The following is a 15995-nucleotide window of genomic DNA, read 5'->3' as shown; positions in this document are numbered from 1 at the left end:
TTTTTGAGACGGAGTCTCGCTCTGTCACCCAGGCTGGAGTGCAGTGGCCAGATCTCGGCTCACTGCAAGCTCCGCCTCCTGGGTTCACGCCATTCTCCTGCCTCAGCCTCCCGAGTAGCTGGGACTACAGGCGCCGCCAACTCGCCGGCTAGTTTTTTGTATTTTTAGTAGAGACGGGGTTTCACCGTGTTAGCCAGGATGGTCTCGATCTCCTGACCTTGTGATCCGCCCGTCTCGGCCTCCCAAAGTGCTGGGATTACAGGCTTGAGCCACAGCGCCCGGCCTGGAATGGGGCTTTTAAGGTGCCTTTGGAAAAAGCAGATGTGCCCAGGCCCACAGCTTGGGGCCTGTGCTGACTCATGAAGGAGGGAAGAAGCGTCCACAGGATCTGAAACGGAGACCCTCATGCAGGGGTGAAGATGTCATGGTGGCAGACTCTGGTCCTGGTGATGGGTGGATAGAGAGACACTACCTGCAATGGCGCCAGGCTGCTCAGTGGGCATGAACAGGCAGGAGTATGCCTGCTGAGTCAGGGAGGGAGGGGCGGCGAGGGCTAGGCCAGAATAAGGCAGAGAAGGGTGCCCAGCTGAGGTGGGCAGTGGAAGAGACAGGCATGGAAGTTATCAGGCCAAGATGCCCTCAGCTCTCCCCATTGTGCTAGGGGCCCTGCTGGGCCACAAAGGCACACCTCATACCAGCAGGCAGCACCTCCGTGCGGCTGTCCCGCAACCTGCACGCTTCAGCACTTGTGATGGGATGCAGGGCTCCCCGAGGGCCCCTCACAGGAGAACTCTGCTTTCATGCCTCAAAAGACAGGCTGGTAGGCAGGCACAGAGGCTCAGGCCTGTCATCCCAGCACTTAGGAAGGCTGAGGTGGGAGGATCACTTGCACCCAGAAGTTCAAGACCAGTCTGGGCAACAGAGCAAGACTCATCTCTACAAAATGGAGAAATTAGCCAGGTGTGGGGGCACATGCCTATGATCCTGGCTGCTCGGGAGGCTGAGGCAGGAGGATCACCTGAGCCCAGGAAGCTGAGGCTGCAGTGGGCTATGATGGCACTACTGCACGCCAGCCTGGGTGACAGAGTGAGATCCTGTTTCAGAAGAAAAAAAAAAAGAAAGAAAGAAAGAAGGAAAAGAAAAGTCAGAAGGAAAGACACAGGCAGGAGTGGGGAGGAGGGACCTTTTAGAAAGTTCTGAGAAACTTCTTCCTTCTGAGCTGTATCACCCTCTGTGGCTTCCACCCAGCCCATGTTTTTACTGAGAACCCACTGTGTGCTGTGTGGGGCACTGGGGAGACCTAGGGGTGCACAACAGAATAGATCTCTGTCCTGGGAACCTGTGGGGCGGGGCACACACAAACCAGGCTAAAGTGACACGGCCAGGGCCAGAGCATGTTGGGGTTTCAATATTAGACCCAGGGGTTAGAGAGGGACTCTCTGAGGAGGGAGCATTTGAGCAGAGGCCTGAATAAAACAAGGAGTGGAGCCAGCCCTGCACATTTCTGGGCTAGTGTATCCCTGGCAGATACACTAGGAATGTGATGGGCATGTTCAAGGAGGCTAGAGAGAAGTAAGCTGGGGACAGGCTTGGGAGACAGGCTGGGGAGCTGGTACAGATTGCATTCTGGGTTCCATCTCTGACTGCGATGGCTTGTTAAGCAGAGAAGTGACATGGCTTATTTTTTATTTATTTATGTTTTGAGACAGAGTCTTACTCTGTTGCCCAGGCTGGAGTGCAGCAGTGCAGTCTTGGGGTTGAACATCCCGGGTTCAAGTGATTCTGCCTCCTGAGTAGCTGGGATTACAGGTGTCCACCACCACGCCCGGCTAATTTTTGTATTTTTAGTAGAGACAGGGTTTCACCATGTTGGCCAGGCTGGTCTTGAACTCCTGACCTCATGTGATCTGCCCACCTTGGCCTCCCAAAGTGCTGGGATTATAAGTGTGAGCCACCATGCCCAGCTCATGGCTTATTTTTAAAGGGTACAGAGCAAAGGCAGAGGCAAAAAGACTAGCAAGGAGGATCCTGCAAGCATCCTGGGGCAACAGCTGATGGAGGCTTAGACCAGGGAGCAAGTAAACTTAGTGGCACATATACACCATGGAATACTATGCAGCCATAAAAAAGGATGAGTTTGCATCCTTTGTAGGGACATGGATGCAGCTGGAAACCATCATTCTTAGCAAACTATCACAAGAACAGAAAACCAAACACCGCATGTTCTCACTCATAGGTGGGAACTGAACAATGAGAACACTTGGACTCGGGAAGGGGAACATCACACACCGGGGCCTATCGTGGGGAGGGGGGAGGGGGGAGGGATTGCATTGGGGAGTTATACCTGATATAAATGACGAATTGATGGGTGCTGACGAGTTGATGGGTGCAGCACACCAACATGGCACAAGTATACATATGTAACAAACCTGCACGTTATGCACATGTACCCTAGAACTTAAAGTATAATAATTAAAAAAAATAAAATAAAATAAAGGACTTGAAAAGTGTGCAGTCACCACCCCACCAGGGCAGCTTATCTGCAGCTGCTCTCGGATAAGCCATGTCTTATCAGTTAACTCAAGGCTCTGTCTGTAAGATAACACGGTACTCTTCTTGGGGACAGGACTGCCACCTCATGTGGTTGGATCCCTGGATCCCTGGCTGTCTGCACAGTTCCAATGCTGGCTGCTCAGTAGCTCCTGGGCTCCTCTCCTTGTGATGGAAGGCTGGGGAGGCAGGGCAGGGCAGAGCACAGCACCTTGCAGATTTGAGGGGCTGGGCTCCTGGCCTCCCCATCTGTAAAAGGAGGGGGTCCAGGCAGCATAACTTGCAGGGACCCCAGCCCTGATGCCTCAGAATCCAAGCAGCAGGGAACCCACACTTTTTGCAAAGTGGTTTGTGTCACAGTCACCAATATGATGGCACTGGGAGGGAGGGAAAGGGAAGGTGGATAGGGTGTTGTCACAACAAAAAAGGGTGGCATGAAAGTCACTCTGGCCTCTAACGCCTTGTCCCATGACGGAGGGGTCTTTGGGACAAAATCATAACCTGTGATGCCTCTGTCCCACTGCCCTGGGAGGCACTGTTGGTTAGACCTGCCCAGGTGCCACAGAGGCTTGGGAGGCTGATAAGGAAAAGAGCGCACAGACAGGGGAGCAGCGTGCCCTGCTGGAGCCAGCACTGCCCGGTAGTTACCTCTTGGGGCTCCTGGGCTGTCCACAAACAGGGGTTGATACGGCCTCATTCCTCCACTAGCTGTGTGACCTTGGCCGACTGGGTTCACCTCTCTGTGCATCAGTTTTCTTGCCATTAAAGCGGGAATAACTCTCCTGTAGCACCTTTAGCCTCAAAGACGGCTGAAGCCACCTTGAGGCTGACTGGGTCTGGGTGGCACTCAGGCCTCCCAGAACTCCCCCCTGAGGCAGGGACAGGGCTTCTTGGGGTGGCCGGCCCTGGGGAGGGTCAGCTGCAGGGAAGGCGCGCGGTCTCCCTCTTGGCCACGAGGTGGCGCGCTCGGCCCTAAGACCTCAAAGGCGCGACTCTAACTCACCAGCTCGGTGGCGTCCTGGCCCCGGAGCAGCGGCTTCTCCTCAGGGAATCGCAGCTCCTGCAGCCCGGCCATGGTCACGTCGTGGAGCAGGAGGCCTAGGGAAGGAGCGCAGGGTTGAGGCCTGCTGTGGCGGGGACGCCCGGGCAGAGAACGACAGCGCAAGCCAGGGCTGGGGCAGGAGTGCGGGGACCAGACGCACTGTCCCCCTGGCCCCCAAGCGCAGCCCACCCAGGCACTCAGGACCCCCAGGCCTCCGTCTGCAAGCCCGGCCTGTCTGGCTTGGGGGATACCATTATAGTATTTGTTTTCTCATTTTTTTTTTTTTTTTTTTAACACTTGAGTCTCGCTCTGTCGCCCAGGCTGGAGTGCAGTGGCGCAATCTCGGCTCACTGCAATCTTCGCCTCCTGGGTTCAAGCGATTCTCCCACCTCAGCCTCCCAAGTAGCTGAGAGTACGGGTGTGCACCACCACCTTGGTAACTTTTGTGTTTTTAGTAGAGACGCGGTTTCACCATGTTGGTCAGCCTGGTTTCGAACTCCTGACCTCAAGTGATCCACCCACCTCGGTCTCCCAAAGTGTTAAGATTTCAGGTGTGAGATACCACGCCCAGCCTATTTTTATTTTTATTTGCTCTTAAAAATTAACACATGTTTGCAAATAAAAGAGAAAAGCAACGTCATGATTCCTAAAACAATTACAAGCAAAATTCTGCCTTTATTGAGAAGCAGAAGGGCACGTGCAGGGAGGCCAAACACAGGGTCAGACGCAGACAGAGTCCCCTGCTGAGGGCCTCTGGTGTCTGAAGGGGACAGTGGGGCTCTGGAGGATAGACTGGAGAGGAACAGAGCTGAGAGCTCCCCAGAGGGCTCCCAAGATGAGCCTGTGTGAAGATGGGCCAGGAAGGGGTGGGGGTAGAGGCTCTGGTGGTGTCACAGGTTGAGTGATGTTGAAAGCGGGGGTGCAGGTCTCAATTCAGGCCACCAGCAGGGAGGGGGTGATACACAGGGACTGCTCAGCTGCCAGAGGGTGGCCCTGGGAAATCCCAGGGGTTTCTGAACCTCAGAAGAAGAATGGGTCATACATGCAGGCGTGTGTGTGTGTGCGTGCGTGTGTGTGTGTGCAGCAGCCAGTGGTAGGGGAAGGAAGACAGAGGGTCCCAGGAACCCACAATTCCTCTAGGAACGGCACCATCATCTCTCAGTTTCAGGATGGCAGAGGTCAGAATGCACCAAGAGAAAAACTAGCCAAGAACATGATCTAGAAATTCCTAAAAGAATTAAAAATGGCCAGTACCTACATGGAAAAATATTCAAGCTCACTAGAAGTCAAAGAAATTTAAATTAAGATACTTTTTTTTTTGGCCAGGCACCGTGGTTCATGCCTACAATCCCAGCATTTTGGGAGGCTGACGCTGGAGGAGCACTTGAGCCCTGAGGTTCAGGACCAACCTGGACAACATAGCAAGATCCCACCTCTTAAAAAAAAAAATAAAGTAGCTGAGTGTGGTGGTGAGAGCCTATGGTCCCAGTTACTCAGGAGGCTGAGATGGGAGGATCACTTGAGACCAGGAGTTCAAGGTTACAGGGAGCTATGATTGCACCACTCCACTCCAGCCTGAGTGACAGAGCAAGACCCTGTCTCGAATGAATGAATGAATGAATGGATAGCTCTTTCTTTTTTTGCCAATGGCATTGGCAAAGTTTACACGGCTAGCAAAGGTGTACTGAAACAGGCACTTCTTACATGGCTTGTAAGTATATAAATGGACATATCTTTCTGGAGGGCAGTTTTGCAAATGAATTAAAATTATTTAAAAGGTTCATACTCTCAGACTCAGCAATCCTCTCCCCTGGAGAAATCGCCTAAAGAAACCAGAGATGGCAACAAATAATTTATCTATAAGAATTCTCAGCACAGTGCCATTTACAATAGAGAAAAAAATTGAAAAAAAAAAAAGTCCATCAATAGGGTACAAGATAAACTGTGTGTCAATAATAAAAGATTATTTAATATAATAAGAAAATTCCTGTTACAACAAATAGAAAAGCAGGCCTGGGTCCCTGCGCACGTGCCATGCCGGAGTCCCGGCTCCCAGTGGTTTCCGAGGAAACCAGCTAACACAATGCAGATGGGCTGTATTTTTAGAAAGGCATCCTTGAGGCTCTCCTGCTCCCATTTCCATCCTTTCTGATGTGTGCAAGCTCACCCATCCATCCAGGGTATGGGGGCTGGGAGAGCTGAAAGAAGGGTCCCCTCCTTGGAAAACTCTTCTGCATCAGGACATTTTAGCCACCTGCTTTCCTGAACACCCATCTCAATTAAAGTCCTTGGTAGCCCTGGGGTGTCCCTGTGGCCCCCCACCCCCAGCCTATTATGAAACCACCCTGGACACCATCCTCCCCAAGGACCATGCTATTAAAAGGGCTGAGAGTGGGCAGTGCAGGGACAGATGGCCTGTGACGGAGGTGGTGGCGGGGAAGGGGGCAGAGAGAGACCTCATCATCCAGAGAACTGGGAATGTCTCAGCCCATGAAAAACAGACAGTCCAGGGCTTGGCTGGAGTTGCGGGGCTCCAGGACAAAGAGGCCAGAGCAGACATTTCCACAGCAGGGTGGCAGAGAAGCTTCTTCTAAAGAAAGTTATGATTTTTTTAAGAAGCTATGTGATTAAGTTATAAGAAAATGAGAGTCGGCCGGGCGCGGTGGCTCAAGCCTGTAATCCCAGCACTTTGGGAGGCCGAGACGGGCGGATCACGAGGTCAGGAGATCGAGACCATCCTGTCGAACACGGTGAAACCCCGTCTCTACTAAAAAAATACAAAAAACTAGCCGGGCGAGGTGGCGGGCGCCTGTAATCCCAGCTACCCGGGAGGCTGAGGCAGGAGAATGGCGTAAACCCGGGGAGGCGGAGCTTGCAGTGAGCTGAGATCCGGCCACTGCACTCCAGCCTGGGCGACAGAGCGAGACTCCGTCTCAAAAAAAAAAAAAAAAAAAAAAAAAAAAAAAAAAGAAAATGAGAGTCCTACTAATGAAGCCTGGCTAAGGTCCCCAAGGAGTTAAGTAGCACAGAAGTGGGAAGATGCCAGGGTCTATGAAGCGGCCAGCAATGGCTCTTTCCACTCCGCCATGCTTTTCCCCTTCTTGATCTCTTATTCCCTAAAGGGACAGGAGCCGCCCTGTCCAGCCCCCAGTGCAAAGACAAGAGCTCTCCCAGGAGACACGTGTGCAGGGACCTGCTGGGCAGACAGAAGCTGTAAACACCGAATGGGCCTGGGGTAAGTCCCAATGCTTCTACTTCTCAGGGGTAAGATCTGGAGCCACTGAAACCAGGCCATCATTTCTACCCTATCATTCAATGGATAGCTTTATTTTGGGCAAATCACTCAAAGCCTCACTTACTTGCCTCACAATATGAGATCATGTTGCCCACCTCAGAAAAGTCTGAGGTGCAATAGAAACAATAAATATATAAATAACTTTTTTTTTTTGAGACGGAGTCTCGCTCTATCGCCCAGGCTGGAGTGCAGTGGCCGGATCTCAGCTCACTGCAAGCTCCGCCTCCCGGGTTTACGCCATTCTCCTGTCTCAGCCTCCCGAGTAGCTGGGACTACAGGCGCCCGCCACCTCGCCCGGCTAGTTTTTTGTATTTTTTAGTAGAGACGGGGTTTCACGGTGTTAGCCAGGATGGTCTCGATCTCCTGACCTCGTGATCCACCCGTTTCGGCTTCCCAAAGTGCTGGGATTACAGGCTTGAGCCACCGCACCCGGCCATAAATAACTTTTTTTTTAAGACGGATTCTTACTCTGTCGCCCAGGCTGGCATGCAGTGGCATGATCTTGGCTCACTGCAACCTCTGCCTCCTGGGTTCAAGTGATTCTCCTGCTCCATCCTCCCAAGCAGTTGGGATTACAGGCACCTGCCACCACGCCTGGCTATTTAAAAAAAATTTTTTTTGTATTTTTAGTAGAAATGAGTTTTTGCCATGTTGGTCAGGTTGGTCTTGAACTCTTGACCTCAGGTGATCCATCTGCCTCAGCCTCCTAAAGTGTAAAAATGACCTTTTTTGTTTGCTCAGAGGGTCTTGGTCAAAACAAACCCTGGCTCTGCTCTAAGCAAACTCTAGGCTGGAGTGCAGTGGTACAATCATCGCTCACAGCAGCCTCAAACTCCTGGGCTTAAGTGATCCTCCCACCTCAGCCTCCCAAGTAGCTGGGACCATAGGTGTGTGCCACCAGAGCCCCACTATTTTTTTTTCATTTTTTGTAGAGATGGGGTCTACTATGTTGGCCAGGCTGGTCTCAAATTCCTGGGCTCAAGCAATCCTCCTACCTCAGCCTCCCAAAGCACTGGGATTACTGGTGTGAGCCACCATGCCCAGCCTAAAATGCCTTTTAAATGAAAGATTTTTGTACATATTTGAATGGAACAAAAACCACATGTGATCAGGGTGTTCCTTGCCTTTCCCTGCCGATTTAAGATAACTTTGGAGTTTCGTTTTTTGTTTTTTTTTTTCCTCTTGTTTCTGTTAGATTCATAGCTGCACGCAGAGGGGCGAAGCTGATGTACGTAGGGGAGGGATGGTACAAGGGATGAGGGAGAGGAAACAGCCCCTTTGGCTGGGGGACAGTGACATGTGAGAGGCCCCTCAAGGGCAAAAGAGCACCGGGGACTGTGGAAATGGGCTCCTGCGCTGTGTTAGTGTGGGTGGATTCCTTAAGAGGAATTGTATTTCAGTTTAATCACTTCTGGTTGCTGATTTGTGTTTTTTCTCCTTTCCTTCTTTTTTCAAGGCAAACAGGAGCATTCGGCTCTCACCATGCAGCGAGCAGGCCCCTCCCGCTATGCTTCTGTAACTGTGATTCCATGCTGAGACCCCAGCCAGGTGAATCCTCTGATTTATTAGGGTTAAAAATAGAAACAATGACTGTGGTCATTCCTGGAACTATCCCATAAATGCTTACATTGATCAGCAGTAGTTACACATCCTACAGAAAAAAGCAATTGCTGAATCAGGAGAACAAGTGCAGTAGTCCTAGGAGATGGTGGGGGTGTTTGAAAATACACTGGGGGGCCCGGCACGGTGGCTCACACCTGTAATCCTGGTACTTTGGGGGGCCAAGGCAGGCAGATCACTTGAAGCCAGGAGTTCGAGACCAGCCTGGCCAACATGGCAAAACCCTGTCTCTACTAAAAATTCAAAAATTAGCTGGGCGTGATGGCGGGTGCCTGTAATCCCAGCTACTTGGGAGGCTGAGGCAGAATTACTTGAGCTCGGGAGGTGGAGGTTGCAGTGAGCTGAGATTGCATCACTGCACTCCAGCCTGGGTGACAAAGCAAGGCTCTGAGGAAGAAAGAAGAAAAGAAGGAAAGAAGGAAGGAAGGAAAGAAAAGAAAAAGAAAGAAAGGAAGGAAGGAAGGAAGGAAGGAAGGAAGGAAAGAAAGGAAAGAAAGGAAAGAAAAGAAGGAAAGAAAGATGAAGGAAGGAAGGAAGGAAGGAAGGGAGAAAGGAAAAAGAGAAGAGAAAAAAATGAAAATACATTGAAGAATGTGGGTGGTCTCAGTGACTGAGGGTCCTACATTCAGTGCCCAGGGACCACAGGTGAGAAGAGTCATGCAATGTGGGGACAGTGCTACACATGAAGGATCACTCCCCATCCCAGCCCCCATAGCTGCACAGTAAGAAACGCTAGAACTGAAAGAGAAGAGAGTAAGACATAAATGGAGTGAAGTTAGAGGATACAGGAGAAGCCAGACAGAGGAACCAGGCCTGTGGGACAGGAAGAGACCAAATAAGAAGAGGTAGAACTGTGGAATGGCTGGTGTTCTTTCAACCACAGGGGTGAAGGGGACCCACAGGTCAGGGGCAAGGTCCAGTCCACGCTGCCTTGAATATGCCACACTCCTGAGTTAAAAGGTCCCATTATTATGAAAAATGCCACAGGCAAATGAAATGAGCCATACCCAGGTCTGGCCAGCTCCACCCTGGGGGAGGGGTCCATACCACAGAAAAGGAATGATGTGGCCGAGTGGGAGCGTGTGACTCATGTCCAGGCCTGTGCTCCCAGGCACCACAGACCTGGTGTATCCCTACTGCTTGGATCAGAGTTGGTGCTCAGTGATACACGGGCCACCATCCCTACCCAACGCTACACCAGTGCCTGGTTGGAAAAGAAGCCCCAGAAATCTGGGACCCCGGAAATTGGGGAATCACCTTCCAACTGCACTATACAGGGGGTCTGGAACTGTCCAGGGAGCTGGACCCTCTTACTACTCTCCCTGTCCTTATCCTGATCTCCTAGGCCTGGGACAGCACTGAGGGTGGGACAGGGATGGGGACTCGGTCTTCCCTCAGGATTCCCAGTTCACAGATGAGAAATAAGAGACACAGGAAGGAGCGAAGGACTGGTGCAAGTTCTCCTGTGGCCGACCCAGGCTGAGGATCCAGAGTACATGCTCCCACCCGCCTACATGCATTCTGCCTCCCTGGCTGGGTGGCAGGACGGGAGGATGCGGGGGACATTACTTTCTCCATCCCAGGCTCCATTTCCCTCTCTAGGTAGGGCTCCTTGATTTATGCCAAACTTGAACTTGGCCAGTTCTGCTTTTTCCTTGGGTTGAGCCTATGAATCCCTATGCCCCCACCAACCACACCACCACCCTGCATACACGCGCGTGCACACACACACACACACCCAGCACATTCCACTGTCTTAGGCAGCCATATTTGGATTCTGGCACTCCTGGCTAAAGACCCGGGCTGACTCCGTAGGCGCATCCTCCCCACGGGAAGCACATGCCTTTGTTCATGCTGTTCCCTCTGCCTGGAGTGCCTTTCCCCACCATATCCCTACAAGGGGAGCAATATGGAAAACAGTCCTTAATATTACTGAACACCGAGTTCCAGGCATTTTACATGTATAAGCTCGTTTACTCCTCCTGACTCCTCATAGAGGTAGGTACTATTACTGTCCTCATTTTGTAGCTGAGGAAGTGAGGCATACAGAGGTGACATAACCAGCCCAAGGTATTATGACTGGTAAGTGACGGAACCTGGATTTGAACCCATGATGTCTGGGTCTGGAGCTCCTATGCTCATGTGTGGACTCTATCATCTTTTTTTTTCTTCTTCTTTTTTAAGACAGAGTGTCACTCTGTTGCCCAGGATGGAGTGCAGTGGTGCGATCTCAGCTCATTGCAACCTCCGCCTTCTGAGTTCAAGTTAATTCTCATCCCTCAGCCTCCCAACATAGCTGGGATTACAGAATTCTGCCACCAGGTCTAGCTAGTTTTTGTACTTTTAGTAGTGATGGGGTTTTGCCATGTTGGCCAGGCTGGGACTCTATCGTCTTGCTAACCCACTGATGCATGGATGAGTGGTTTAATCTCCTTACTGTCACCTCCCAGAGGACAGCGACCTGATCTTGTTCATCTGTCCAACCCCATCACAGTCCAAACACACACAGGCTTAATAACTGGTAAATTAGATGTAGGACAGGCCAGAAATCTCCATGGCTGACCCGCCCACAGAAGCTATAGGAAAGCACAGGATAAACATTTTTGTTGCTCAGATGTCACTGTTCCAATGTCAGTTATAGGCATAAAACAGTATTCAAATGCACACCACCAAGGTGGTGAGGCCACTCTGATACGAGGCTGTTTGATGAGGCTGGCTGTCAAGAGGCTCCAGGGCAGTAAGTTTGGCCACAAAACTTGGAGGGGGCAGGGATGGGCGCGGTAGCTCATGCCTGTAATCCCAGCACTTTGGGAGACAAAGGCAGGCAGATCACTTGAGGTCAGGAGTTCGAGACCAGCCTGGCCAACACAGTGAAACCCTGTTTCTACTAAAAATTCAAGAATTAGCTGGGTGTGGTGGCAGGCACCTGTAATCCCAGCTACTCGGGAGGCTGAAGCAGGAGAATCACTTGAACCTGGGAGGCGGAGGTTGCAGTGAGCCGAGATCCTGCCACTGTGCTCCAGCCTGGGTGACAGAGCAAGACTCCATCTCAAAAACAAAAAACAAACAAAAGAAAACTTGGAGGGGCAGATGCAGCCTCAGCACATTCCCCACCTCCTGCAGGTTGGTCTGGGCTCTCTCCTTCCTCTCAAATCCTACCTGTGTCTCCAGTCTCCCCACGGCGTTTGCCAAAATCCCTTAAAGGGGACAGACTTAGTAGCACTCCCATTCTAGGGCTCAATAAGGAGAAAGAAAATACTATGCACTCAATGGAAAAGTCGTGGCCGGGCGCGGTGGCTCAAGCCTGTAATCCCAGCACTTTGGGAGGCCGAGACGGGCGGATCACGAGGTCAGGAGATCGAGACCATCCTGGCTAACACGGTGAAACCCCGTCTCTACTAAAAAAATACAAAAAATTAGCCAGGCGAGATGGCGGGCGTCTGTAGTCCTAGCTACTCGGGAGGCTGAGGCGAGAGAATGGCGTAAACCCAGGAGGCGGAGCTTGCAGTGAGCTGAGATCCGGCCACTGCACTCCAGCCTGGGCGACAGAGCGAGACTCCGTCTCAAAAAAAAAAAAAAAAAAAAAAAATGGAAAAGTCGCAAAGGTCTGGGATGGGAATTCAGAGAAGAACAACAAGGGCAAAGCATCTGCCCTGCCTCACTGGCCGTCAGAGAAATGCCTGTGAAACAATGAGCAATATGACCTGCTCAGACTGCAGCTTCTCAGACACTCCTAGAGGACAAGCACTACATCTGTTTTGTTCACTGGGATGTCCCCTGTGTCTATGACAGTGCTGGGCACAGGGCAGACACTCAACATTTCTGTTCAATGAAATAAGTAAATGAACGAATGAACCATTCTTCATAAAGACCACAAATTACTAAAAGATTGATAATATGCAAGGTTGGTGAGGTTCTGGGAAAATGGGCACACACTCATGCTGCTGGCTGGATGGCAGCGGGTTCAGCTTTATTTGGAGAACAACTTGGTAGTCTGTTAAACGCAAATATCGGTCAACTCTGCAATTCTGTGTCTAGGTATTTATCCTAAAGAAAAACACCCACGTGTACCCTAAGAGGCAGCACACAGGGGTGCTCACTGTACAGCTGAGTAGAGCAGTGCAATCTGGAAACCACCTCAGTGAGCACCAGGAGGATGGTGAAATAAATTACGGAACATCTACGCGCTGGAGAACCATGCAGCCATTAAATAAACAAGGCAGCTCCACTCAGAGTGGGAAAGCATTCTAAACTATGCAATTAAGAAAAAAAGGCATGTCACCAAATAATGTGTAAAAATAATCCCATTTATGGCTGGGTGCAGGCTCACACCTGTAATCCCAGCACTTTGGGAGGCCAAGGCAGGAGAGTTGCTTGAACCTGGGAGGCGAAGGTTGCAGTGAGCCGAGATTGCGCCATTGTACTCCAGCCTGGGCAACAGAGCAAGATTCTGTCTCAAAATAATCTCATTTATGTAAAAATCATATGCATTGAACAGGTATATATATTGGCAACTTCCAAAAAAAAAAATCCTCAAAAGACTCACGGTAAACTGTAACAATGCTTATCTCTGGGGAAGGATATGGGGAAGGGTATAAAAGAGAGATTCTTTTTTAAATCCTATGCACCAGATTTTATCAAATCTAAGATATAACTGATTACAAGTGACACTAATTTTTATGAATCAATAAGAAAAAAAAAAACCACCACCAGTTAAATTAAGACACAATACTTTCCCCCCTTTTAAGTTATTTTGAAAAAAAATTAGGCTTGCAAAAAAATTACAACAAAACAAAAAACAAAACCAAGAAAGCACAGAAACACAGAAATTTCCCACATACCCTTCACTCAGCTTCCCCCAATGTTATCATGATACAGAACCATAATACAATTGAGAAACCAGAAAATTAAACACTGATACATACTGTTAAGTAATATACAGAACTTACATACATTTTACCAGTTTTCCCAATAATGCCTTTTTTGGGTCTAGGACCCAACCCAGGATGCCACATCATATTTAGTTGGTATGTCTCCCTGGATAGTTTATCAGTCCATCTTTTATAACCTTGACACTTATTATTATTTTTTTTTTGAGATGGAGTCTTGTACTGTCGCCCGGGCTGGAGTGCAATGGCATGATCTCGGCTCAATGCAACCTCTCCCTCCTGCATTCAAGTGATTCTCCTGCCTCAATCTCCTGAGTAGCTGGGATTACAGGCACCTACCACCACACCCAGCTAATTTTTGAATTTTTAGTAGAAACAGGGTTTCACTGTATTGGCCAGGCTGGTCTCAAACTCCTGACCTCGTGATCCAGCCACTTTGGCCTCCCAAAGTGCTGGGATTACAGGCGTGAGCCACCAGCCTGGCTGACCTTGACACTTTTGAAAAGTACTGGCCAGTTAATCAGTAGAATATCCTCGCTTTGGGTTTGTCTGTTGTTTTCTCATGATTAGACAGAGGTTATAAATTTTTGGCAAGAATACGACAGAATGAGGTGCCCTTCTCAGTTTATATCAGCAGGCACATGATGTCAATTTGTCTTGTTACAGAGGATGTTAACCTTGATCCCTTGATAAGGAGCTCTCTGCCAGATTTCTCCACTGAAATGTTACTATTTTTCCCTTTGTAAGCAGTGTGGGAAGATACTTTGACACTATGTAAACATCCTATGTCTCATCATACTTCCTCACCCCCTCCACCCCCTTACCCCTGCTAATTTTAACAACTATTGATTCTTGCCTACAGCAATTATTACTTTGATGGTTGCCTAATGATAATTTTCCTTTTTTTCCTGCTGAGGAAAAGGAAGATAATTTTCTATTTCCATAATCTCTTCTATGCTTATTAGAATTATCCTGTAAGAAAGAGTTGTCCTGACCAGGCGTGGTGGCTCATGCCTGTGATCCCAGCACTTTGGGAGGCCAAGGCGGGTGGATCACTGTTGCAGGAAGTCAGGGACCCTGAACGGAGGGACTGGCTGAAGCCAGGGCAGAAGAATATAAATTGTGAAGATTTCATGGACATTTATTAGTTCCCCAAATTAATACTTTTATAATTTCTTACTCCTGTCTTTACTGCAATCTCGGAACATAAATTGTGAAGATTTCATGGACACTTATCACTTCCCCAATCAATACCCTTGTGATTTCCTATGCCTGTCTTTAATCTCTTAATCCCGTCATCTTCGTAAGCTGAGGAGGATGTACGTCGCCTAAGGACCCTGTGATGATTGTGTTAACTGCACAAATTGTTTGTAGAGCATGTGTGCTTGAACAATATGAAATCTGGGTGCCCTGAAAAAAGGAACAGGATAACAGCAATGTTCGGGGAACAAGGGAGATGGCCTTGGATTCTGACTGCCGGTGAGCCAGGCAGAACAGAGCCATATTTCTCTTCTTTCAAAAGCAAATAAGAGAAATATCGCTGAATTCTTTTTCTCAGCAAGGAACATCCCTGAGAAAGAGAATGCGCACTGAAGGTAGGTCTATAGATAGACCCCTTGAGGCGGCCGCCTTTTATGGTCGAAGCCGAAGGGATGAAATGAGCCCCGTCTCCTGTAGCGCTCCCACGCTTATTAGGACAAGGAAATTCCTGCCTAATAAATTTTGGTCAGACAGGTTGTCTGCTCTCAAACCCTGTCTCCTGATAAGTTGTTATCAATGACAATGTGTGCCCAACACTTCATTAGCAATTTTAATTTCGCCCCATCCTGTGGTCCTGGGATCTCACCCTGACTCCATTTGCTTTCTGATATTTTATTACCTTGTGAAGTATGTGATCTCTGTGACCCATACCCTATTCGTGCACTCCCTCCCCTTTTGAAAATCGCTAATAAAAACTCGCTGGTTGGCCGGGCGTGGTGGCTCACGCCTGTAATCCCAGCACTTTGGGAGGCTGAGGTGGGCAGATCATGAGATCAGGAGTTTGAGACCATCCTGGCTAGCATGGTGAAACCTCATCTGTACTAAAAATGCAAAAAATTAGCCAGGCGTGGTGGCGGGCACCTGTGGTCCCAGGTGCATAGGAGGCTGAGGCAGGAGAATGGTGTGAACCCGGGAGGCGGAGCTTGCAGTGAGCTGAGATCGCACCACTGCACTCCAGCCTGGGTGACAGAGCGAGACTCCATCTCAAAAAACAAAAAAAAACAAAAACAAAAAAAACAAAAAAAAACCTTGCTGGTTTTACAGCTCAGGGAGCATCACAGAACCTGCTGACATGTGATGTCTCCCCCAGACACCCAGCTTTAAATTTCTCTCTCTTGTGCCCTTTCCCTTTATTTCTCAAACCAGCCGAGACACCTAGGAAATAGAAAAGAACCCACATAAATATCGGGGGTGGGGTTTCCCCTGACAGATCACAAGGTCAGGTGATCGAGACCATCCTGGCTAACATGGTGAAACCCTGTCTCTACTAAAAAATACAAAAAATTAGCCAGGCATTGTGGCGGGTGCCTGTAGTCCCAGCTACTCGGGAGGCTGAGGC

General features: G+C 49.6%; 1 protein-coding gene across 14 annotated transcripts in view; it reads right to left on the bottom strand.

Moving 5' to 3' along the window:
* The window catches only part of NDRG4 (NDRG family member 4), a 52533-nt gene that overhangs the window by 22110 nt on the left and 14428 nt on the right, over positions 1 to 15995 (bottom strand). For all 14 annotated transcript variants that reach the window (XM_033218643.1, XM_033218654.1, XM_033218652.1 and 11 more), the window contains exon 2: positions 3554 to 3648. In XM_033218643.1, the coding sequence (XP_033074534.1) occupies positions 3554 to 3625 (72 nt within the window). In that variant the 5' untranslated portion in view covers positions 3626 to 3648. The remainder of the gene's footprint in view (positions 1 to 3553; positions 3649 to 15995) is intronic.

This window comes from Trachypithecus francoisi, unplaced genomic scaffold (assembly GCF_009764315.1).
Source record: "Trachypithecus francoisi isolate TF-2019V2 unplaced genomic scaffold, Tfra_2.0 Lachesis_group10, whole genome shotgun sequence".
In the NCBI taxonomy this organism is placed as follows: Eukaryota; Metazoa; Chordata; class Mammalia; order Primates; family Cercopithecidae; genus Trachypithecus; species Trachypithecus francoisi.
Note: the sequence above shows the minus strand (reverse complement) of the source record. Positions and strands in the feature narration are given on the sequence as shown.